The sequence below is a fragment of the Parasteatoda tepidariorum genome, chromosome 1 (genome assembly GCF_043381705.1).
Source record: "Parasteatoda tepidariorum isolate YZ-2023 chromosome 1, CAS_Ptep_4.0, whole genome shotgun sequence".
In the NCBI taxonomy this organism is placed as follows: domain Eukaryota; kingdom Metazoa; phylum Arthropoda; class Arachnida; order Araneae; family Theridiidae; genus Parasteatoda; species Parasteatoda tepidariorum.
Genome location: NC_092204.1, coordinates 17,312,039 through 17,338,159, shown reverse-complemented (window position 1 = coordinate 17,338,159; position 26,121 = coordinate 17,312,039). Strand labels below are relative to the sequence as shown.

Sequence of the window (26,121 nt, the reverse complement as noted above, 5' to 3'; positions counted from 1 at the left end):
TAAAGAACGCAAAATGTGCAACGGTGATTTATAACGGCTGACAGACATATTTTAAATTACTAAAATTCAATACACAAAGAACTTAGACCATCTCTCGGACATCTCTTGAATATAATTAAAATTGTAATCATAGTGCTTTCGCGCGGGCAACGGCTAGATGGTTGAAAAATTTGGTTAATAATGTTTAAACCTCATTAAGTGTCGGGATAGCCTGGTCGGTAGGGCGTTGGGCCTATGTCCGAGAGTTCGTGGGTTCGAACCCCGTCGGCCGAAGACTCCCCGTGTAGTAAAGTGACTGATGCACGTTAAATCTGTCGAGTCACAGAAGTCCTCCATGTTCCCATAACAAATCAATACCTCTGGGGGTACTGGATTGGAGATCGATCGTTCTCTGATTCAGATCAAAATTACGATCTGTGGATGAGTGAATGGATGTATGAATGGGTCCGGCCTATAAAACGGGTGCGACGTATGGTGTGGCAGAAGTCGAATTCTTGGCCATAGATGGCGCCACTGAAAAACAAGAAACGCTCACTCTGCCTTAAATTTGCTCAGTTTCACCAAGCAGGCTTGCCCGTGTGACCAAGTACCATTAGAAACAACAACAACAAACCTAATTAAGATGTTAGGAAGAGGGGTAGAAGAATTAGAATATTTAAATACTGTTCTTAATTTATTAATTCTTACAACTCCATGGGATTAAAAAAAAAAAAAGGAATTTTGTGTTTTACGTAAGCATTAATCATATTTCTACCCCTTCTCAACCAAAATAAGAAAAAAAAAATTAGAAAGTAGTCTTGAAGTATAACTTGTATCTACGAGGTTTATATTATTGTTACAATTTATAACATTAATCCATCTGTAAACAAAATTAAAATATTTTGTATAATATTGAAATTCATATTTATTATAGATTTATAGATTTTAAAAGAAAATGAGTTATAGATTTAAATTACAAGGAGATCTATTCAATAAATACATTAATCATAAAATCTTATTCATTTTATAAATAATCAAACATTTAATCATTCGTTTTTGCCTCCGTATAACAATGTATATATATTTCAAAATAAATACGTATTTTGAGAAAGAATATGTTTTACAAATCTAGAAAAAGTTTTTTGTTTGCTCCAAATCAGAAACAGTTTATTCATAAGCAGGTTTACGATAGAAAATTAATATTCATGAAGATTACTAGAGAAAATCAATATTCCAGCAAGTCCTCTATCTCGAAGAATTAATAGCCTTTGGAAAGCAAGTTTTATTTCATTGTGCATGAAATTAAGATTTTTGAACATGTAAAAGATTTATTCGAATAGTGGTTTAGTGCCATCTTTGCTCGCGTTGAGAAACAGAGCCTTGGATTTAAATGGATATATTGTTTTTCCTTATCTTGTTTGATTTGTGGATTTCTTTGTTTTGCATTAAAAACAAGGTGTTTTACTAGTTAGGTGCTAGTTAGTATAGGATGTGTACTAGTTTTAAAATGAGACAGAAACGACTTGTATGAACATGATAGTTTGGTTGATTCAATTTTATTTCTATGTAGAGAGTTGTGCCCTATTCATATAAAGTTTGCATATTTAAATTTTAAGTAACTTTTAAATTAAAATTCAGATCTTTCCTTAACTAAAGCAAACTTTATTTCATTCATACATTAAATGAAGTTAAGAGTTGTGGGACGAAATAAACAAGCAAAAATTTATAAAGTGAAATCTTGCTTCTTTATTATTATTATTAAATTTATAGAGATTGTTAATAATATAGAATATCTATGACATATAAGGCGAAAAAAGAATTTATCGTTAATATTATGGTGGTTTAAAAATATTTTCTATGTAAAAATATAGTTTAGAAACGCTATCTAATTGAACTGTGTCAACACTAAAAATATTTTTACTTGAAGAAGCAATAGTTGATAAAATAAATATGTGCTAAAAGTTATCAAAACTAAATTAGGAATTACGATAAGCGGTTTATAGATTTAAAAAAAAAATACGTATAGTACGGGATGCCACCAAAATCATTGAAAATTTGAGAAAAATTAGTAAAGTAATCGAAAGAGATTAAAATATACGATTCACTGCTTTCTGCTCAGGAGATCAGCGATTTTATTATCAAGTTTCAAAATTAGACACAAAGCTTCTCAACAGATGGCGTTAATGACTTGAAAACTATAAAAAAATATCATCTGCTGTTGGCCATTAACTGAAATACTTAAGCAGGTTTCTGTCAGTTTTGATTTTAGACAGTGCCACGTAGTTGCCGTAAATGGTCTTCATTTTGTAAACATTGCTTATAATTACTGGGAGGCTCTTTTCCCTACTCGCTCAGTCCACCAACCCCGGTAATTGTTTCTCATTCATCATTGTTATTTTTCTGTTAAACGTCAATATTTTCCACGAAAGCACAGAATATTTTGTTTCAGAAATACACAATTGTTGCTCGAAGTTTAATGTAAGAGCATTTTATTAATGTGTTAATCATAACGAACCTGTATTTGAAAACTAATAATCTGAGCTCGAAAAAAAAGTTTAACTTAAAGAACGCAAAATGTGCAACTTAATACGAAATGAACGAGAAGTAATTTAACACGTTGATGAAATTTATAACAATTCAAATAGAAAACGTTTCATATCACTCTTTATTAAGTTTTTATTACTTTTAAAACTTTCACTACAAATGCTGAGATTTACATCTGACAATACGTAATCTCTCTTTCTTTTTACTACTTTTGATTGACATATATAGGAGCGAATGTTTATAAAATTAAGATATCGCGAGAGAAAACTTTTCTTCAACAATGGATTAATAGTCAATAGTTAAAGGAAAAAAGCTGAAAAAAATCTAAAAAAAAAAAACAAAAACAACTTAAATTTGCAATAACTTTCGAACAAAATGGAATTCCGAAACAAAATTTGCGTTAAGTTTACAAATAAAAATGCACTTTCGGAACGTCAAATTTTGACTCCGTAGATGCATTTCAGCGGGCTACAGATTGACCAAACATGTTTTTTTCCCTTTTCAAGTTAGACAGTCAATAAATAATTCCCAAACTTATTGTCGAATCTTAATTTTTTTTTTATTTCATCGCACTTCCACTGCTTTTTTTTTTCCACATACCTCCGCAATTTTAAGTTTTATAGGTTTGTGCTGCAAAGCAAAATGTAACGTAAAGCAAAAAAAGCACTTAAAATAAAAACAACTTCAGAAACAAATTGGAATTTTGAANAAATCATTTAAAATTGCAAATAACATAGATTCAGAATTTTGAAAAAAAAAAAAAAAAAAACTATGAGATAAATAAATATGATCATACATAAATAAATAGATTTATTCATCGTTCCTAAATAAATATAATCATTTCTACTTGCGGCTCGTCTGGTGCTTTATTTTCACAAGTTTAACGGTTAATAATTTTTAAACCAATTATCGAATGCTTAATTTTTTGTGTTTCTTGTGCATTTTTCTACACATCTTTGTAGTTTCAAGTTTCTAAGTCATAGTTTTTGCGTAACAAAAAAAAAAAAAAAAAAAAAAAAAAAAAAAAAAAACATTAACACCTAAAACGGCATTGGTGTTGGCGGTTTTTAGAGCGTTTTATAATAGAAAGAGATCCTATGTTACTCGCTCCATCTGTTGACAAACTTTAGAAAGAATTGTGAAACTTAGTGTGAATAAGTATCTAGTTTCCGGAACATAGCAACGAAGTGTACATTTTTATTTGCCGTGTTACTTAAAAATCGCCGGTCATTTTTTTTTTTTTCAATATTCTTAGCAAAATTTGATAGTATGACGCCTCTTCCGGTGACTCGAAAATAAACATTTTCGAGAAGGTTGTTTAACGTCTTTATTCAAATTTTTTTTCCTTTTGTTTCATAATCGACTTTTGAGTTTCCAGTAGATTGTTACACATTCCACAATGCTGGTAATCGCATATGCATAATTGTCTAGAATCTCCATAATCAACCTGTATGAGTCATGAAAATAATGACGTCTTAATTACAAGAATACGCTTTGCAATTCAAAATCCAATTCAATAGTTAATTCTTAAACGGAAGTTAACATTCAAGTAAACTTATCCAATAAATAGTAGTTAGGAAGTCTTACTTTAATTCTAGTTCTTTCTTCTAATTTAGTCATCATGACTATAGTAGCACTTCTTTGCTCCCAAACCATTCGCCAGAAGTCGCCAAATGTTTCCGGTAAAGGCCCCTGAGTTGCAATGTAAGCTTTCGGTCTACGATACCCATCACAGTAGTTGGCGTTAATGTAGTCTGAACCAGGTATTCCATCCAATGGTTGAAGTATCACTCTACTGTGGTCGTAAGCAATCACATTGGCATAACGATTCTTTGGCTTGTTGATCTCAAGATTTGAGTTCTCCCACGTAAACTGTTGTCCTGGCTCAATAGACTGGAAAAAATAACAAGATAGTTATATTATATAATGTGCAAAATATTAGTAAACTTGTACAGCGCGCGTACACTTGAAAGTCCGCGCATTGAATTTTGAGCTAGTAATCAAAATATTACATATTATAGCTTTGCTGAATTAATGAGTAGTTGTTTATTTTCGTCACACTGGAGCTGCACAATAGGCTATTGGCGACGGTCTGGGAAAAATCCTTGAGGATGATCTCATATAGCCTACTACGTCTGTCGATAATGTATCAATCATTCAAACAATTCTTCATGATCAATCCACAACCGCAATATCCTTTAATCGTTTTAAGCAGTGTATTTTATCACTAATTAAGTAAAAAAAAAATGTACTGTTATTCTATTGGCTTGTTTTTATCAGTTAATATAATTCAGTCTCATACCCTCCAACTTATGAGGATTTTGAAAATAATTCTTTCTAGTGGTAGCGAACCAAAGTAGACATTTTAAAAGCAAATGGATCTCTCATAAAACTTTTATCAGAACTTAAGAATCTAGCCATATGGCCTGCACTTTTATAAGTAATAGTGGACAAGTTACGCTAAAATTAATTTTTTTTAAATATTAGGACATTAATTTTGCTACCGTCTGAAACGAAAATTTCTGAAACTACGGAAATTCCGTAGCAGTTGGAGGGTATGCAGTCTTGCAGAGGACTGATCGTTAAGGTACGGTTCCCAGTAGATCACCGAAATATAGTATTACTGGCTGCTATTAGTGTGCAGGTGGGTGACCATTTAATTCAGCCTGTGAAGTGACCGAGGGTGTGTCGTATCGGTCCTCGTTATACTGTTTCACAGTAAAGTGCTTGACTTCGCGCGCAGGTCGTTGGGCTACCAGAGCGGGGAGTCATCCCCTCCGTAGAAGATAAAAATTGTAATGACATGTCTTCGGATCAACCTCAGGGATGTTTCCCAGACCATCGCCAATAGCCCATCGTGCAGCTCTAGTGCTACGTAAATAAACTACAACTACGACACTATAATTCGAAAAGTAATTTTTGTGAAATAAATAGGACTAATGAACTTAAAAATAAGATTTTTATTAAATGATCTATTCTGAAAATATCTCTAACAAACCTTTCTATTTTCACAAACAAGATATAACCTGTGAAGAAATCGGAGCTATTTTTCCCGAACTAACGAAAATATTCTCACTGTTAACTTGTTACATTTCTAACAGCAAATAAAGCTTAACTATGCTATGCTTTACATTTATGGCCGACGATAACGATCTTAATTCAACGAAAGACACGGCAATCCTCGCCATAACAATCAATATTACCACACTCAAACTACCATAGATCTTCTTTATTAGGTTCCGACTGTTTCGGAAGTAATAGGAAAATCTATAGAATTCTACAGTGGGGAACATTCACATTCAGAAATGTGAACTTCAATTGCGTTTTCCAATAAAACTTTTTTTTAATATAGATTTTCTCCTTTTTGATTCATTTTATTTTTGAATGTGAAAAATTGTCCAAAAGGTTTATAAAGCAAGGAAATCAACAATAAAATAGCTTTATAAAAAGTTTCAATGTTTTCAAATAATATTAAAAGTTTGGAAAAATTTTATTTGTTACACTGCAAACAATTGTGCACTAAAAATCTGTAAGTAAAACCTGTTCGGTTCTTTTTTATTTTTCAACTTTATTTCATTTTATATTATTAGCATTATTTTATTATATTATTAGGGTAGTTGAATAGCTGACCAAATTTTGGGTTTACGACTACTAATGTTCAACTCCGTAGCTTTGCAATTTTTAACCCAATCCAGAAGACAAGGGAACTGCTGGATCAAGTACTGGACGAATTTTGTCACCGTGGAGGACTTTTCGATGGAACTAAACCGCATTTGCATTACACTGGGAGGAAAACCACGAAAACCTTCCACGGTTAGCCTGACGGATAGGGGACTCTAACCTATGAACCCTCTACCACTGAGGATATTTTACGTCAGCATTGTGGTCGGTGTGAGTCTGGTGAGGGATATTTTACGTCAGCACTGTGGTCGGTGCGAGTTTGGTGCGGAATTCATATCGACCAGCCATGGCTAGGATTCGAACCCGGTTCACCTCAATGGAAGGCGAACGCTCTATCCTGTCAGTATTCTATTTCATCATTAGTTCCACAGTAAGGCACGGTTTACAGTAGATCGTCGAAGTCAAGCAATGAGTGAATGGGTGACCACTTTGATCAGACTGCGAAGGGACCAAGGGCGCACGGTATCCGTCCTCGATAAAGAATTTTACCATAAAGTTATCGACTTCACGCGTTGGTCGTGGGGCTATTAAACCTGGGAAGCCATCCCCTCTACAAAGAATCAAAATTGTGATGACATGTCTTTCGCGATGTTTCTTAAGAGTGTCGCCAAAAGCTCATTAGTGCAGTTCTAGTGCGTGTAAATAAAATACGACTACTATTTCACCATTAAATGATTTTACGTTTTCCAGGTATCTCCCCATATTATAATAAATTAATATGCGATCATTTCCTTCGATGCATTAGGATCGATATGCATAGGATAAATATAATATCGATATGTATAGGATAAATATAATATCGATTTGTATAGGATAAATATAATATATGCATGGTATAAATATAAAATTATAGTTGTTGATAAGCATGATATCGATAGGTATAGGATAACATTTAATATAGATTTCAGGGGTCTGTCCAGACATTTTGGGAAAGGTCCGTTTTTCGTGAAATTCTAAAAAAATTACTCACATTTTTTCAATCAGGGTCCGCTTTTATGAATTTGTGCAAATAGGGTCCGTTATTGCAAAAAAAAAATTTTTTNTATGTATAGGATAAATATAATATCGATTTGTATAGGATAAATATAATATCGATATGTATAGGATAAATATAATATCGATTTGTATAGGATAAATATAATATCGATATGTATAGGATAAATATAATATCGATTTGTATAGGATAAATATAATATCGATATGTATAGGATAAATATAATATCGATTTGTATAGGATAAATATAATATCGATATGTATAGGATAAATATAATATCGATTTGTATAGGATAAATATAATATCGATATGTATAGGATAAAAATAATATCGATTTGTATAGGATAAATATAATATATGCATGGTATAAATATAAAATTATAGTTGTTGATAAGCATGATATCGATATGTATAGGATAACATTTAATATAGATTTGTAGCATATATGTATGGGATAGTTAAATAACTTGTATTCTCACCTCATATTCCTGAGAAAAGAGCATGTTGTCATTAGTCTTCAATCGGTCAATGTGATTGGCTAGTTCTGATACAGGTATAGGGGGATGACTGAGCATGGCTGGTGTCTGATAATTCATCCGCCGAATTTCCACGGGATCTGTAGGATGTGCAACCATTTCACGATCTTGAACGTTCATCAGCAGTTTCATAGTTGTTTCGCCTGCAGGTTGTTTAGCAAGTTGACGTCGCCTGACAGATAGGAAGAAAATTGGAACTTTGAATATTCTATTAGTTTTAGGGAACTAAGGATCTAAGTAGGTATTTAACTTTTTCAGACAAATAAAATTAAATACAGTTATTGCAGTAATTATTTCAGACAAATTTTGTAAAATCTCAGTTCAGTTCAATGTGTTCCATTGATTACCAAATAAATTAATAACTATAAATTCTTTTTATTCGTTTCTGAGCTATGTTTTTAGATATATTAATAAAATAAAAAAAACATTTGAATAAAAATGTAGACAAAATTAAATTTGTTTCCCAAAAAACTCCTCATGGTTAAAATCTTTTCATCAGTTTTCAGAAGTTCAATAAATTAATATTTTCTCTCTCACATTTTCATGTGTTAATTAAATCCCCCCTCATAAAAGTGAGATACATGACAATAATAACAAAGTAATATAAATTACAAGCTTTAGTTTAATATCATACATGATTCATCAAGCAAAGATATTTAAAATAATTAATATTAACTAGCATACTCTTTATTATGATTAAAATACAACAAAACAATTTTAAATGATGCATTATAAATGCGATTTTGAAAATTGTTTTACTGTTTTTGAATGCTTCCAATTTGCAAGAAAAAAATATAATGTATCAAAATTATAATCTTTTATTCAGAACTATTCACAAAAATTATAATTAAGGTGATAAAACATATAATTTTCATTATTTTGTATTAATTTAAGTCAAAATAAGTGAAAAATATTATATTTAATATTTTAATAATTTATGATTATAAAATATAGCATGAAACACTGGTGTCTTTATTGGCACTTCCAAATAATAATTTTTCAAATTTGCACTCATTTGCATTTATTTAGATCTAAGAGAAACAATCATTCATCATTGAAATTTCTTTAGTTTACAAAATCAATTATTGATAAAACTTTGAATATGAATGACAAAACATTTTCAAACTACTTTTTGTTGGATTTTATATTTTAATATAAATATAATTCCGATAATCTATTATATTTTTTAGTAACTGATATATAGATAGATTTTTCTTAATTGTAACTTGAGAGGCTGAAAAAAATTACATAAAAGGGACACTGCTTTCCCATCTACATCAAAGGGACTTAACTTGAATTAAACATTTTAAAATTTTGAATTTTAACAACAATTTTCTTAAAGGCTTCTAGTTCTTGTTAAAAAAAAACTTTTATACAGTAGTTAACCGATTATCCGGAACGATCGGGACCATCGCCATTCCGGATAACCGATTTTTCCGGTTTTCTGAATCGCTACAAAAAGCCATTTTTTTTTATTGTTAAACCCAACTAAAAAAAAAAATTTAGAAATATTCTTAAAAAGAAGAAAAAACGAAGTAATACACTAATGATTATTTCCAAAATGATAGTAAGGTAAACATCTTTCCAAAAAGAAAGAAAAATCCTAAAATCTTATGAGGAAAAAAAAAATTTTTTTTTTAAAATGGTGGAAAATTTATCGAATTTCGTTCCGGTCTTTTGGTTTTCCGGTTTTCTGATTTCCGGACAACGGGTTCTGTACTGTATAAACACGACGTATAAAAACAATAACTAGGCACCCCAAAAGTTCATGATTTATCAAATTTAAGTGGACTATCCATAACAATATTAAGATTCAAAACAATTTTACAAAACTTGAAACATATGTTAACAAAATAACTTTTGAAAAGCTTTACACTTTACAAAATCCACTTTTAATATTTAAATGTAACAAAAGCAAGAAATAAAAAAAGCTATTTAAATGTATTACCTTTCCTTCACAACAAGACATATAAAAATAATAGTTAAGATGATAAAAATCATGAGCACCAAAATTAGTACAAGCCAAATAACTCATAAGTTTTAATCATGAGCACCAAATAATTTCATCAAAGAGTCATGAGCACCAAGATAAGTTTTTTAAAAAGAACTTTAATATAAGCGCGACAAAAGTTCATGACTTATCAAATTTAGGTGGATAATCCATAACAATATTAAGATTCAAAAAATTTTTACGAAACTTGAAACATATGTTAACAAAATAACTTTTGAAAAACTTTACTCTTTAAAGAATACTTTTAATACTTAAATGTAAAAAAAAAAAAACAAGAAATAAAAAAAAGCTATTTAAATATATTACCTTTCCTTCACAACAAGACACATAAAAATAATAGTTAAGATGATAAAAATCATGAGCACCAAAATAAGTACGTGATCTATCAAATAAAACAACAACATCCACCAAACATTTTCAGACTTGAAATTCATTTTCATTTAGTTACTTTTTAACCAGGAAAAAAAATAATAATTTTACAAGATAACACCAATAAAAACAGTGATGGAGTTACAAGATAACACAGAGATGGAGTTACAAGATAACACAGAGATGGAGTTACAAGATAAAAGGAGGAGCGTGTTACCTCCTGAGGAGCACTAAGACGACGACGAAAGTGATGATGATGAGGAGGAGCAGAACAGGCGCCACGATCCAGATCACTCCGGCCTCCTCCGCACTCCCGTCTATCTCCGAAATGTCCGGTCGGTCAGTCTTGTCCCACATCCCACCGCTGCCCACCACGACCGGATGTCCGGGCGCAGCAGCCATGTCCAGACTTAAACTGTCAGAGAATGGACTGCTGGTGTAAAGACTCTGAAAGGAAAACATATCGAGGGATATGAGTAATAATATGAGTAGGAAAAAAAAATGGTGAAAAATCGATGAAAGGGGGAAAAATGTGTTTTGGGATAAGGATATTGAATTAACGATACAACAATACAAATGCTTCTGTCTCAAATGCTTTTCTAGGGTATTCAAGGGTTTTAAAAGGGGGTGATTCTTTTGGGCATTCGTCCAAGACGAGTGGGTGGGTGATCTCATGTTGAGTATAAAGGGGTGTTGAGGAAAAAGATTACAAAATATACAAAAAAGTTTTTTTTCCCTTTACATAAGTGTTTTTGTTTATATATTTCAGTTAAAAAAAAGTTGAATTTAATAAAAATATTAAAATAAAATAAAAAATAAATAAAATTTAGACTTTTAATTAAATAAACAATTTAAAATTTAATTATTTGAGTGTTGGTCCAAATTTTTCTTCAAATTGTTTCTGCTGATAGCTTAACTAAATCAATAAACTAGTTTTAACTAGGTTCAAGGTAATTTCAATAAATTTCCATGAGAAGCTAAATATTAATGAAGTAAAAAAATTGTTGCAGTTTTTCTTAAAATTTCGTTATTTTATATAGTACGTAAACAGCATCTTAATCAGGATAGTACTATCTGAAATTATCCTACATCTAACAGCAAATATCAAGATTACTTGCATGTACGAAAAAGCTAACCCCATGGGTAACTTTTGATTTAATGATCGTTTTTTTCGCATACTTTATCACTTCACTGATCATAATGGTTTGATTGCCTAATCTTAAATATGCTAATTGTTTTGTGCAGGCGATATTTTATATCAGCATTTTAATTATTTATGGTTATGAAATACAGCATGAAACACTTTTCTGGTAAAATCTGGTAAAATTCTGGTTATTATGGTTCATATTTAAAATTTTTTTTTACTCAAGAATTAATTGACTGATTGAAGAATTAATTGACCATGGGCACTGGGCCCTTGTCCAAGAGGGTGTGGGTTCAAACCCTGTAGACTCCCCGTGTAGTAAATGGTGGCTAATCCACGTTAAATTTGTCGAGTCACCAAGTCCTCCATGTTCCCCTCACACATCATACCTCTGTTGTACTGATCCAGGAATTTTCTTGTCTTCTGGTTTGGTTCAAAATTAAAAGGCTACGGAGTTGAACATCAGTAGTCGTAAACCCAAAATTGGGTCGGCTGTTCAACGACTGTCATAAAATAAAATAAAAATTTCGGATTTTGTCCTTTACAGCTATGAAGATCGATCTAGTATAAAAATTTTTATACCTTATAAAATTAAACTTTTTTTTAGCTTATTATAATATAAAAAATGATTATAAATAATTTTATTTTCATTCGAATTATAATCGTTTAAAAGTCGAGTGCACAAATTGTTTTGATTCATTTTATTAGTTTTGTAGATATGGCGAAATACGCAAAAGAGGAAATTTTAGATTAAAGGGATCCAAACGTTTGATCGTTTTCCTGCTTAAACAATTGGAGACATATTTTCTAAATAAAAAGCAATAAACGCAAAAGAGGAAATTTTAGATTAAAGGGATCCAAACGTTTGATCGTTTTCCTGCTTAAACAATTGGAGACATATTTTCTAAATTGGGGCTATCCTCCCATATTTTGAGGATTAGAAATCGGAATCCGTTGAGGAAAGGTATGTTTATTCAGAGAAAGTATGTTTTTGTGTCTGACTTGAAATATCGTCTACACAAATTAATTAGCATATTTAAGGTTAGGACCTCAAAATATTTAGGGTTAGGACCTCAAAATATTTAAGGTTAGGATTTTAAAATATTTAAGGTTAGGACCTCAAAATATTTAAGGTTAGGAACTCAAAATATTTAAGGTTAGGACCTCAAAATATTCAAGGTTAGGATTTCAAAATATTTAAGGTTAGGACCTCAAAATATTTAAGGTTAGGACCTCAAAATATTTAAGGTTAGGATTTCAAAATATTTAAGGTTAGGACCTCAAAATATTTAAGATTAGAACTTCAAACTTCTTAAATTGATTCATAGAACGTGAAAAAACAATCATCAGGTTAAAATTTATTGATGGTGCTCGTTTTTTTTAATTTTGTGCTCAGTACAAATGATAAATCCATTAACAATATTACACAATTGTAGAAAAAACATTATAAAAGAAAAACATATGAATTAATAAGAAAATCGATCTTGAATTTGTTAGGTATAAAAGTATGTAATTTTACATAACAAATAAAAAATTTGAGCGAAATCGGTTGAATAGTTCCTGAGAAATCGAATTTTAAAAATATGACTTCTCGAAACTTCGATTTTTCAGGAACTATTCAACCGATTTCGCTCAAAATTTTTATTTTGCCATGTAAAAATACATACTTCAAAATGATGTAAAAATTTACATACCTCACAATTCTAAATTTGCTCGACTATTATTTAATAAAATAATAAATATTTTCTAAAATTAAGTTTTTGCATGGCATTATATTTGGACAAAAGAATCTTATAAGTGAGTACAAGGATTTTTCAATTCGCTTAAAAAAGTCTCGAGATATGGTGAAATACGCAAAAAGTAAAATTAACATTAAAGAGTTCAAACTTTAGATCGGTCTCTTGACCAAACTATGGATACCATATTTCCCAGATTGCGGTTAAACCTAATATTTCGGGGGGCAGAAATCCGAATCTGTTGAAAACAGAGTATGTTTATTGAGAGAAAGTACATTTTTGTGTCCGATTTCGTTGTTTCAAATATCGTCTGCACTAATTAATTAGCATATCTGAGGTCACCCCCTCAAACCATTAAAATAGAGACCTAAAATGTGAAGATCCGATCATTAGATAAAAAATTATTCAGTGTGGTCTTTTATTTGGCGCACCATACATAAATGGACATACTATAGTTTCAGTTCCATAAACAAGAACCCTCATCAGTCTTAAACGTCAAAATGAAGTTATGAAGCTATGGTATGTGAATTCGTGTACTTTATTCACGTAGTTTTTGCTTTAGTCTACATAGCACAAAGTAACCCTAACTTTTTGTATAAGATTAAAAAATGCAATTATTGCATTGAGTTTTGATTTCATGCGTATTAAGAATTATATTTTTCCGGACACTTTCTCTTAAAAATAACTTTCTAATACTGAAGTAAAATGTAAACAGACTTGTGTAAATGCAATAATAGTGTAAACAGTGTTTCAGGGAAATAATTTTTCGGAGAACGAATTCAAATTTTATTTTAGTCAAGAATTGTAATCGAATCGGAAAGGAAGATTTTAGTTACGTACTTTGTGTGGTGTATCGACAACAGCACGAACAAAAACTCTGTACTTGACTCCATGGAGTAAGTGTCGATTCACAAATCCCAAGTGCATTTTACCGTCACCAAGGTTGAATTTTTCCGGCATGCTCCTACGTAAGAATTTCGCTGCTACGTATGGACCTGTCTCATCCGGTCTGGTGGCAGTGAGCTGAAAATACAATGAGTTAGAAATAATCAACGCCTAACAGTCACCATAAGTGTGAGCTCAAAAAGCTGTGATACGATGTTTAAACAGTTAAATATTTACTCAAATTGCGGTTGTGGTGGAACGAATCAATGAACTCGGTTAAAGTACCGAAGAAGATATTACAATCAACTAACGGCCTCATGAAAAACAGAAGAAATCATCAAACCTTGTGGTATTTTCTTCTGTTTTTCTTTCGGAGAAGCGTAACTCCCGCGTGTTGGTTAGAAAGGGGCATAAGTCGAACCTGTAATTCTCCGTGTTGAAATCTGAACTATTTGCTGAACTGATCTAAATTCACTTTTACTTGAAAAAATATATATAATCTTGCAACAGGCATGTTTTTTTTTAAAAAATCCTTCTTTCTTAAATTAGTTGCGTGGTGGACTAATCGTTGTGATACGGTTACCAGCAGATCATCGAAGTCAAGCATCACTCGCAGTGATCACTTTGCGGGTGGATGGACACTTTGATAGTCTGCGGAGGGATCGAGGGTGTGTGGTGTTAATTTTCGTTAAATTGTTCTACCGTAAAGGGCTCGACTTCTCGCTCAAATCTTTGCAGGCCAAAGCGGAGGAGAGATCCCTTCCGTAGATCAAAATTGTGATAGCATGTCATCAGATCATTATAAGGGAAATTTCCCAGACCGTCGCCAATAGCCCATTATGCAGCTCTAGTGCAACATAAATAAAATACTACTATTTCTATTATCTTATTAACTTAAACGTACTTATTTGTAGTTCTAATAAAGTGTGGATTTTTTTCCCGAGCTTCACATTTATTTAAATATTTAGATCTCATCTTTTTAATAACATCGTATTAAAAAGTTAAGTTTTAAATACTGTAATTTATAGTTTTTATCCTTAGAAATAGTAATCTTTAGAATAGTTATCTTTAGAAAAGTAAAATTGTAACTAGGAATGCGCGCAAACCGCTAAATGGTCTTTGATTGCTGAACCACGAATTTCGTTTATTTATTGATGAACATGTTCGCCCATTTACTGACTTGGAGCATGTTATCCCTTATGAGAAATTAGAAGGTTGACAAGGCGAATAATAGTATAAGGTGGATTGTATTTTAAATTAATGACTAGACACCATACAGGGTGCCCAATGAAAAATGTGTCACTACTTTTAACTTATGAATAGCTAAAGTTACAGTTAGTTAAGAAAATGGTGTGTGACTCTATAGTAAAATAGTAATGCACCACAAGATAAGATCTCTTACATTCCTAGCTGGCGGAAAACAGCGTTTTATTGCGCTTCCTTCCTGAAAACCGTACATGGTTTTAGGAGCAAATTGAAATACAAAACTGGAAAGGAATTTACAACTTGTGATAGCCCAGGATGGCTTGGTTAGAAGGGAGCCCATATCAAAGAGGTAGTGAGTTCGATTCCCGCCGGCCGAAAGCACCCTGTGTAGTAAATAGTGACTAGTACACGTTAAATCTATCGGGATCACAAAGTCCTCCATGTTCCCGTAACAAATCAATACCTTTGGAAGGCACTGAACTAGAGATTGGTCGTTCTTTGGTTTAGGTCATAACTACGATCTCTCGAAGAATAAATGAATGTCTGAATGGGTCCGCCCTAAAAACAGGCTGTCACATGTGTGTGGCTGAAGTCGTGTTTTTGGCCATAGATGGCGCCACTGATAAATAAGAAACTCACATACTGCCTTAAATTCGCTTGGTTTCCTCAAGTAGGCTTGATGGTTGGCTTTGGCATTAGAAACAACAACACCTTGTAAACTAATTATTAAAAATAAAACATGCGCAAATCTAGCAACTGGCCGTTTTTAGTTTTCAAGACTTTAAACCGATTAAATAATTTAAAAAAAAAAACTTATTACACCTTCATTTTCGATATAAAAAAATAAAGGTATTTAAAGATAGATCGTTAATTTTTTCTGGATTGTGTCATTACGCGACATAGTAAAAAACTACAAAAAAGGTCCGTTTAAAGTGTTCTATTAGCATTAATGTCCACAAGGTGTCTATTTGTACTTATTGATGTTCTTTAACTTTTTCATTCACTTTTTTCGTCTTACATTTCAAATTGTTTTAAAAATCGAAATGTTAACAAGAAACGAGATTCTGACAGCGCTACCTGGTAGAAATCTGTTCTACCAGGTAGAACAGATCAGAATCTTGCTGTCAGAATCTCGTTTTGCAGATAGGCACTTTATTATACCTAGACACCACTTTTAACATTATATCTCCAACCGTTCTAAAGCTAAGAGGGTGAATACAGACTTTGGAGAGTACCCTGTATTAATGAGTAACTTCAAGTAACCTCGAGGAACGTTATTATTAGCACAGAATAAAGAAAATTTACTTTTAAACAAAAACTACTGAGTTTACACGATGGAATGTAAACTTTTTCTCATTATTTCATGCGAGTTCTTCTGGTAACATAAAAGAAGTAAACGAACCTCTTCTATAGAAAAGTCATCAGGTTCTTTTGAAGCAAACTGATCAGGAACCACGACAAGGAAGTAATGACTGATGGGACCGTACTCTTCAGATGCTTGAGGTAGAACAACGGAGATCTCCATGTTGTTGTGTACTCCGTAAGAGTCCGGCTTCACCATTGGCTTGGGAGCTGCACATTAAAGAAATTCAATCTCATATTAGAAACAATGAGATTTTTTTCAACTGTTACTTTTATTGCTCTTGCAATAAAACTATTTTTTTAAAAATGTCCGCATCCCATTGTATTAAGTTTGTTAAACGTAAATCGTTAATTCTATTGCTTTTACAATTGGACTTTTTTGTTGTTGTTGAAATATTCACCTCATATTGTGTTGTTGAGTTTTTTAAAGACCGACTGCTATTTTTATTGCTTTTACAATAGAATTACTTCTTTTTAAATGTCCGCATCCTATTGTATTGCTAAGTCTAAACATCAACTGTTATTTTTATTGCTTTTATAATGTAACTATTTTTTTTTTAAATGTCCGCATCCTATTGTATTAAGTATGTTAAACATAAGATCTTTTTTTTATAAAACATTTCCATCATATTGTGTTGAGTTTGTTTTTAAATGTCCGTAACCTATTGTATTGTTAAGTTTATTAAACATCAACTGTTATTTTTATTGCTTTTAACTATTTTTTTAAAAATGCCCGCATCCCATTGTATTAAGTTTCTTAAGTATAAAGAGTTAGTTATATTACTTTTACAATTGAAATTTAAAAAAAACAAAAAAAAAACCCCATCATATTGTGTTGTTGAGTTTATTAAAGACCGACTGTTAATTTTATTGCTTTTACAATAGAATTATTTCTTTTTAAATGTCCGTATCCTATTGTACTGTTAAATTTATTAAACATCAATTGTTAGTTTTATTGCTTTTATAATAGAATTTTTTTTTTCTAAATGTCCGCATTCTATTGTATTAAGCATGTTAAACATAAATCGTTAGTTTTATTGCTGTTACAATTGGCCTTTGCTTTTTTTGGAAATATTTCCATCATATTGTGTTGAATTTGTTTAAGATCAATTTTTTTATTGCATTTACAATAGAATTATTATTTTTTAAATGTCCGTAACGTATTGTATTGTTAAGTTTATTAAACATCAACTGTTATTTTTAATACTCTTATAATGTAACTATTTTTTTTAAATGTCCCCATCCTATTGTATTAAGTATGTTAAACATAAATCGTTAGTTATATTATATTTACAATTGGACTTCAAAAAAAAATAAATAAAAAAAACCCCATCATATCGTGCTGTTGAGTTTGTTAAAGACCAACTGTTATTTTTATTGCATTTACAATCGAATTATTTCTTTTTAAATGTCCGTATCCTATTGTACTGTTAAATTTATTAAACATCAATTGTTAGTTTTATTGCTTTAATAATAGAATTATTTTTTTTTTTAAATGTCCGCATTCTATTATATTAAGTTCGTTAAACAAAAAAAGTTAGTTTTATTTCTTTTACAATTGGACTTTTTTCTCTCTTTAATATTCCCATCATATTGTGTTGTTGAATTTGTTCAAGATCAACTGTTATTTTTATTATTTTTACAAGAGAATTATTTCTTTTTAAATGTCTTAAATTTTATTGCTGTCCTCGTTCGAAAAACATGAAAACATGTTAACTTCCGAATCAAGAAAAAACATTTTTAATTAAGTACTGCCATCTATATTCATCAGGAACAAATAATTCTAATCTTCCCCGCATAGTTCTACTTGTATCGAAATATAGCGGCTTCAATATCGAATAAATTAATCGAACATCTTTAAAATATTTTGAATTAAAATTATAACTATAATTAAAAGGGAATAAAATTACAGTTATATTAATTATTATAAATAAAACTATAATTAAAAGGAAAATTATTATTGTCTTAAGTAATTCTGAAATTTGAGAATTACTTCTTTATATTTTCTATAATAAATTGAAGAAATACTAAAAATGAAGTTTTTAGAACAATTTGTAAAATAAGCGTACGTAAATATAAATATTAAGTGGGTGTTAAAACCAAATAAAAAAAATATATTCGGATTAGCGAAACAATTTCTTTCGGGAGCTAAAATATTTAAATAATAAATTAAATAAGAAGAAAATGTTATTGCAATTCTGTGAAAACACGTTTATTTTTTCACTTATAAACATAAAAATTTAGTCTTGTTTCACAATTCCCAAATGATTGCAAAATAAAATTTTTTAAAACAAAAAAATTGTCTCTTAAAAGAGTAAGAGAAAATAAATTAATAAGAGAGAGAATTATTTTAGTGGGTATATAAAATTAATCCCGCAAATTTAATAATCAAAAAAAATTTCGCTAACATAAGTAATTGTTTTTAAATTTTTTTGCTCCAATTTTTTGGATTATTTGCTAAAGAGTAAATTTGAGTTAATTAGTTTTTTTAGGAGTTACGTTACAAATTCGAGGAATTGAAAAGTTTTATTTTCATTTCTTTTTTTCCTTTTAATGCAACATTATTTTACCTTAATGATTTTTTAGATATGCAAAAGAATTTTTTGAAAGAAAGATATATATTTTAAATAATTTCGTGAAAATGTATTTATTTAGCTTTACATGTTTATTTTTATGAGTTATTTGATTTGCCTTAAGATAAATTTTCCTTTGTTTTTGAATTTGTAAACAAAATATAAATGTATAACATAAAATACATGTTTAATTTTGGGATTATTTAGTCGATTAAAATTTAAAAACACAAAACAAAACAAAAAAGAAGGTATATCGATCAAGTACAGTAGGAATAAAATTTATGCATTCAATATCATAAAATTCTTATATGTTTAAAATACAGTCAAATCCCGCTATAGTGAAACCCCGGATATAGTGAACGAAATATTCGGTCCCGTGCCTTGCTATACACGTATAAAGTTATTTTTTGTGGATATAGTGAACCAAAAAAGTGAGGAAGTTGGATATAATGAACTTTTTTCTGTCTTCGACTGATTTTTTTCTTCATTTTTTTTTGTAATGATTTTGAAACTTCTACTTCAAAATAAATACATATACCAATGTTTAAAACTATCTATAGAGGGGAATGTAGCGATAAGCATTTTTTCTTGTTTGCCGCTTTTTATCGCACTTTCCAATACCTAAACAAACCAAGAAGATGTTTCCAACTCAGGCAGATGATGCACATTTAAGATGTCAGTGGGATCAATATGCATTTTCTGTCGGAGGGAATGAGTAATTATTCGGTATTTGTCAAAGGGTTAGACACTAATATGTGTCGATAAGGCTCTCATTTCAATTCCTTTTTTCTTTCAGTCCAGATAAAAAAAAGTCTGCAAACAAGAGTCTCAAATTTAACTATGGAAACCAGTAAACGTAAAACGTTCTATATTGATGATAAAATGGGCATAATCAGAAAAATTTAAAATGGAAGCAATCAAATTGATTTTTGCAGGGAATATAAACTATTCAAATCTGTAGTTTGTAACATGTGGAAAAATGGGCAATTTATAATTTCTGCTCATGAAAAAAATTTAGAAGGCAGAAAAAAGTTAAGAAAAGCAGATCATAAGGATGTTGAAGAAGCATTATTGAAGTGGTTCACCATTCGAAGAAGCCGCAATCTTCCAGTATCTTGGACAAATGTCGATTTTAGACAGAGAAGCGATTTTATGAGACTATTTTTATGTGCTCGAATGGCAGGTTAGACAGGTATAAAAAGCGGAATAACAGAAATTCAGGAAAAATCATCTGAGAGTCAGGAAGCGTTTCCGTATCTGATGTTGAGGATTGCTCATCAGCTAAAAATTAAAATTTTTTTTTTTTGCACGCATGATGAAGAATATTGAAGAACAACACATTTTTTGCTACTACATAATATTTTTCAGTCATTTATTTGAATAATGTGTAATAAAAGGGAGGAGTTTGGGAACCATTAGTTAAATTGCCGACGTAACGGATATAGTGAACTCCCGGTTATAGTAAACAAAAATTTCGGCCCCTTGAAGGTTCACTATAGCGGGGTTTGACTGTATTAATAGCTACCAACAAAAGATATCATTAGCTACCAATAAAAGTTGCAAATGCAGGTGGCCACAGTGCAGGGAAATCAGACAAAAAACAGGAAAATTTTTTAATATAACCAAAAAAAAATCACAGAAAATGAATTAGAGTTTGAGTTACCTAAAAGTCCAATATTTTTGCCGGAGAAATGAGTCTTTAATAATTTTAAATTTAATTTTTTTATTTTCAATTCTAATAACAGATACACGTGTTTTGTAATGTAAATTTTTCGCACAATAGTAAGACATTACTGAAAAATTAGTAATAAAATTTATGCCCGGCGATTACAAAAATCAGGAAAATTCGATAAAATCTTTCTGGAAATATCAGGGAAAAGTCAGAGATTTTTTTCCTGAGTGTTGTGGCCACTATAAACAACATAAAAATTTCTTATTTTCAAATTCCAATATTGTTCAAAGATTATTAAGCTAAAACGGAAATAAAAATAATATATTTTTTTTATAATATATATTGTATCTAAATAAAATTAATATATTCTATCTATCTTTCTAACTAGTATTATTCTATCGTATTATTCCATCTTTATAACAAGCTGACTTTTTCTGTTGTTTTTAACGTACAGTATTTTCTCTTCTAGATTGAAGTTTGTTTTGGAATATTAAGGAAATCAAGTTTATTAATCACCAGTTTTTCTTTTAATGTACTCACAAATTTAGAAAAATGGTGCAGACTAAAAAGACATGTCTCATAAAACATTTATTTCATTACGAATTCTTTTATGAATAATAAATTTGATCTTAAATGTCATATACACGAACAAAAAGACTATAGGAATTGTTTAGGTGTCATATCCAAGAAAAATTCCTTTAGATGTCTGGAAATGCTTCAGAATTAAATTCCGTTATTTAGCAAAACACCAAACTGTTCATTATATAATCTGAAAATCAAATAAATGTCTGGGACAGATTATTTTTGTCGTTTTGTTTTATGTCATTGACACTGAGAAATACTTAAATCCATGTGTTGTATATTTTAAACTTCTTCGAAAATTTGAATTTTGTTTAGATAACAAGAAAATCCGTAGTCGAGAATTTGGATAGAAATAACTTTTTGATGGATGAAACTAATTTGATTTGATCGGAAAAATAAGAGCTTTGTGATTTCAAACTCAGTCGAGATAACACGAAATTCCAAAGCGGAGAATTTTTAAAAAATTATTTTAATGATAAATTAAAAAAAAATTGATTCAAATGATTTTTACGGAAACACAATAAATTTCAAGCATTCGTTTCTTAACCTTATGGGCCGAGACACCGGTGTTCCTTTAAAGTATTTTTTTTTACTCTCTAATTATAAGTAGAAATAAATTTTTGCATTTTTTAATTACAAAAAACAGTCTTATATTATTGACCAAAATCTGTTGGATTATCTGATTATAATTATACTAAAATAAAAAATTAAAAAAAAATTGCTTGAATTTGTTTTTCATTTATATACAAAACTATATCCATAACTGATTTTGTAAATTAAAGAAATTTCACTGATGAATAACTGTTTCTCTTAGATCCAAATAATTGTAAAAAAGTGCAAATTCGAAAAATTATTGTTTAGAAGCGAGATTTTACACTTAATGCAGAAAATGGCATCTCACGCTTTATTTTATCACCGTAGACTATTAATATGCTGGATATTATATTTTAAATTTATTTTGACCTAAATTAATGCAAGATAATGAAAACAAAAGTATGAAAAATATGCTTATTATAGATTTTATGTCAAAGGGTTGATATGAGCAAGACTGTATTAACTAAAAATTTTTCTCAAGACATAGATATTAAACGTAACACTTTCTACGAAGCTGAGTCACTGCTTAACATTTTAGAAAAACAAAAAATTAAAAAAACTAATCAGGGGTCTGTTTAGAAGAAATTTGGGTCCGTTAACGGACCCTTCACAAAATATCTTTTCATAAAAACGGACCCTTCACAAATTTTTTTATCTTCATTATTGTTTTGTTAATGGAATTAATCCTTCCCGGGGGGAGGATGAGGAAAGACGGTTTGAGAGTTTTCCAAGTTTCTCTAAGTTTAAATTCCAAATGTAGTATTCTAAGAAAATATTTCTACTTTTACAAATATCGTGTGCACATTTTTATTGATATTAAATGATAATTTTTTTAAAATACATAATTGATAAATTTATATTTATTCACAAAATTAATTAATAGAATATTATGCAAATAAAAATTAATTTCTGGCAATTTTTTATATAAAATATTATAAACTTAAGAATTGTTTAAGTTTACTTAATGCGAAACACATTAAAAGTGATACATAACTAAGTTGTGTTATTTAAAATATGCCAATGGAAATTATTAAAAATGTGAGTGATTTTGTTTCTATCATTCGTCCGAAATGAATATTCTGCGTTGAGCAGTACAGGCTAAATATCAAATATTTGTAAGTTGCATCTCTAATCTAGAAGAAGCAATTGTTGGGCAGAATCCTGTATCTATTTGCAATTTAAAAACTTCTTGAAAAGGTTTTTAGCAATTTTTGAAATAACAGGACCCCATTTGCACAAATTCACAAAAGAAGGACCCTGGTTGAAAGAATGCGACTTAACGCTCATTTTATATTCACAAATTATGAGCAGTTTTTTCACAATTTTATAAAAACAGGACATTTCACAAAATGTCTGCACAGACCCCTGCTAATACTTAAACGCAGAAGATAATAATTTATTACATTCACACAGTATTATTTAAAAAATTATTAAAAAAAAGGGATTACGAAAAACTCCAAATCCATGAAAGGAAGAGTTATTTTTCTTATTTACTCAGTTTGTCAATAGATTTGGAAAAAGGCAAATATTGAGTTCTCTGTATGAGTGCTTTGAGAAGGGGATGATTTATGAGTATGAAATCTTCCCATGTATATATATATATAAAAAAAATAGGCTTTTTTTTTAAAAATGGACTAGGTTTATTTAAGACTTCGAAAAAGTTTTGGTGATACATCAGGATTTATACTACGAGACTAATGGCAAGAAATTTCAAAGTCGAGAATCTGGACGAAAACATATTTAAGACAGACTTTAAAACTGAAACTACACTGTTTCAAGAGGAAGTATAAATTTTTTTTCTTAGAATAAAGTTTAAACCAAGATTTACTTTTCTGTCTACAATAAAATATGGAGCACTGGCAAAATATGAATGGGAATAAAAAAATTCGATATTCTAACCAAGGTTGAATGAGTCAAACTAGTTTGCTCAGAATAAAACAGTTGCTATGGAAATTTTCATGGAATACAGTGGAGTCACTTACCAGCCATGGCCGTGGTCACAGTGATCTTAGCAGGTGGTCGGAAGCTCTCATCTTGAGGAATGGCCGTGATATTGACTTGGTAACTGGTGAAAGGCATGAGATTGTCCACTTTCAGTTCTGTAATGGTAGCTGGTTGGAGTTCGGACTTGGCAGGGAGTGGGAGTTCTTGAAGGACGCCATGGCTGTCGTAGAATTCCTTATGAGCACTGTATGAAATCTATGAGAAATATAAAATATGTTAAGAACATAATATCTAGAAAACTATCAATGATGGCTCAGGGAATATAGCGCCCGCCTCCCAATGATGCGACCTATGTTCGATTCCAGCGTCGGCTGGTTGATTTGAATTCTGTTCGACCACAGTGCTGACTTACAATATCCTCAGTGGTAGACGGATCATGGGTTAGAGTCCCTTTGCCGTCAGGCTAACCGTGAGAGGTTCCTGTTGTCTTCCTCTCCATGTAACGCAAATGCGGGCTAGTTCTATCAAAAAGTCCTCCACGAAGCAAATTTCTCCCAATACTTGATCCAGGCGTTCCCTTGTCTTTTGGATTGGGTTCAAAATTACAGGGCTACGGAGCTCAATATTAGCAGTCGTAAACTCTAAATTGGGTCAACTGTTCAACGACGGTTATAAAATAAAATGATGGTAATAGGAGCCGTGGTGGCTCAGGGGATAGAGCGCTCGCCTCCCAATAAGGTAAACCGGGTTCGAATCTCAGCGATGACTGGTCGATACGAATTCCGCACCCGGCTCTCATGGACCACAATGGTAGACCGATCATGTTTTAGAGTCCCATTGCCATTAGGATAATCGTTGGAGGTTTTCGTAGTTTTCCTTTCCATGTAACGCAAATGTGGTTAGTTCCATCAAAAAGTTCTGAACGAAAGTCAAATTAGCCCAATACTTGACCCAAGAGCTTCCTTGTCTTTTGGATTGGGTTCAAAATTACAAGGCTACGGAGTTGAACTTTAGTAGTCGTAACTCAAAATTTAGGTCGGCTGTTAAACGACGGTTATAAAAAAATTAAGATGTGGCTCTCGGGTGTTAGAGCGCTTGCTCCCCAATGAGATGATCCACATTCGAATCTCAGTGGTGGCTGGTTGATCCAAATTTTGCGCCCTATTTTTGCTTTTCATAAGTTTTTACAAAAAATTCGTTACCGCGCATTATTTTTCCATATATCAAGATTGAGATATAGGAAGTTTAGCGAAAAAAATATAGAAAATTTTGTGTTTTGTCTACATTTTTGACAAAAATTTTAAAGTATTAAGCCATCAAACTTTTAAGGGTTTTTTTTAAAATTTTTTTTTAAATATATCATAAATAAAGTCTTACCTTATACATAACAGCATCTAGCTTAGTTGGTGGCTTCCATGTCAGTAACATGCTATGCGTTGTTACGTCTTGAGCTCTAAGATGCATTGGAACATCTAGGAAATAAAAATAAAACATGTGAAAGTGAGCATATTATATAGTGAAATTACATGGAATATTTTTGAACGAAAGTTATTAAAAAAACTAAATAATTTATTTACAGACTAGGCGATAAAAAATTTCAGATCTGACTTGGCGTTACAAATATACAACTCCTAAAAAACTTTTTTTGATTGCTATATTATCTTGATAAACAACTATATGAAGTTTTTCATAAAACCTTTCCGTTGTGAAAAAGGTTTAAATTTTAATATAAAAGAATAAAACTGAGGAACAATGTTTTTTGTTAGCACGAGATTTTTTTAAACAGATCTAGGATATTTTTGGATTCAAATCTGCAATCGCTTTTTCTCGCCAAGCTACAGTTTTTTCAAACGACATTTTTGTTGAAATGTACAAGTTTAAAAAAATTATATGTAACATTGGGTCACGTAAATGTTGCGACAAACTTCTACGGAAGTTTGGGCACATCAAGATTAAAACTGCATGAAACCCACTCCCGGAAATGTCATCATACGTCGCTAGGGGCACTTCCCTATTAAGATCTGTTTCTCTATGTCCCTCAGAACAAATCCTAAAACAGAAGCAGCTAGCCATGCACGATGACATTTTCGGGCATGGGTTACTATACAAATTTAATTCCGATGATGTGCATTAACTGTCCTAGAAGTTTATCGCCATATTTACCTTACCTTTGTTATATATAACCTTTTTTTTAAAACTTATTTAGACAAAAAAAAGAGACTAAAACTACCATTAAAAAATCTGTAGTGTTATTAGCAAAACTAATTTAAAATTTGAAATCCCTACACCCGAATTAAGCCCGTACAAG

The 26,121-nt window shown here is 30.7% G+C and overlaps 1 protein-coding gene across 12 annotated transcripts in view; it reads right to left on the bottom strand.

Moving 5' to 3' along the window:
* The window catches only part of LOC107437287 (tyrosine-protein phosphatase Lar), a 753,777-nt gene that overhangs the window by 17,796 nt on the left and 709,860 nt on the right, over positions 1-26,121 (bottom strand). For all 12 annotated transcript variants that reach the window (XM_071177245.1, XM_071177243.1, XM_071177266.1 and 9 more), the window contains 7 exons: positions 25,191-25,285; positions 23,852-24,068; positions 16,489-16,658; positions 13,836-14,018; positions 10,333-10,562; positions 7,679-7,907; positions 4,111-4,416 (listed from right to left, as the gene is read on the bottom strand). In XM_071177245.1, coding sequence (XP_071033346.1) covers positions 4,111-4,416; positions 7,679-7,907; positions 10,333-10,562; positions 13,836-14,018; positions 16,489-16,658; positions 23,852-24,068; positions 25,191-25,285 — 1,430 coding nt within the window. The remainder of the gene's footprint in view (positions 1-4,110; positions 4,417-7,678; positions 7,908-10,332; positions 10,563-13,835; positions 14,019-16,488; positions 16,659-23,851; positions 24,069-25,190; positions 25,286-26,121) is intronic.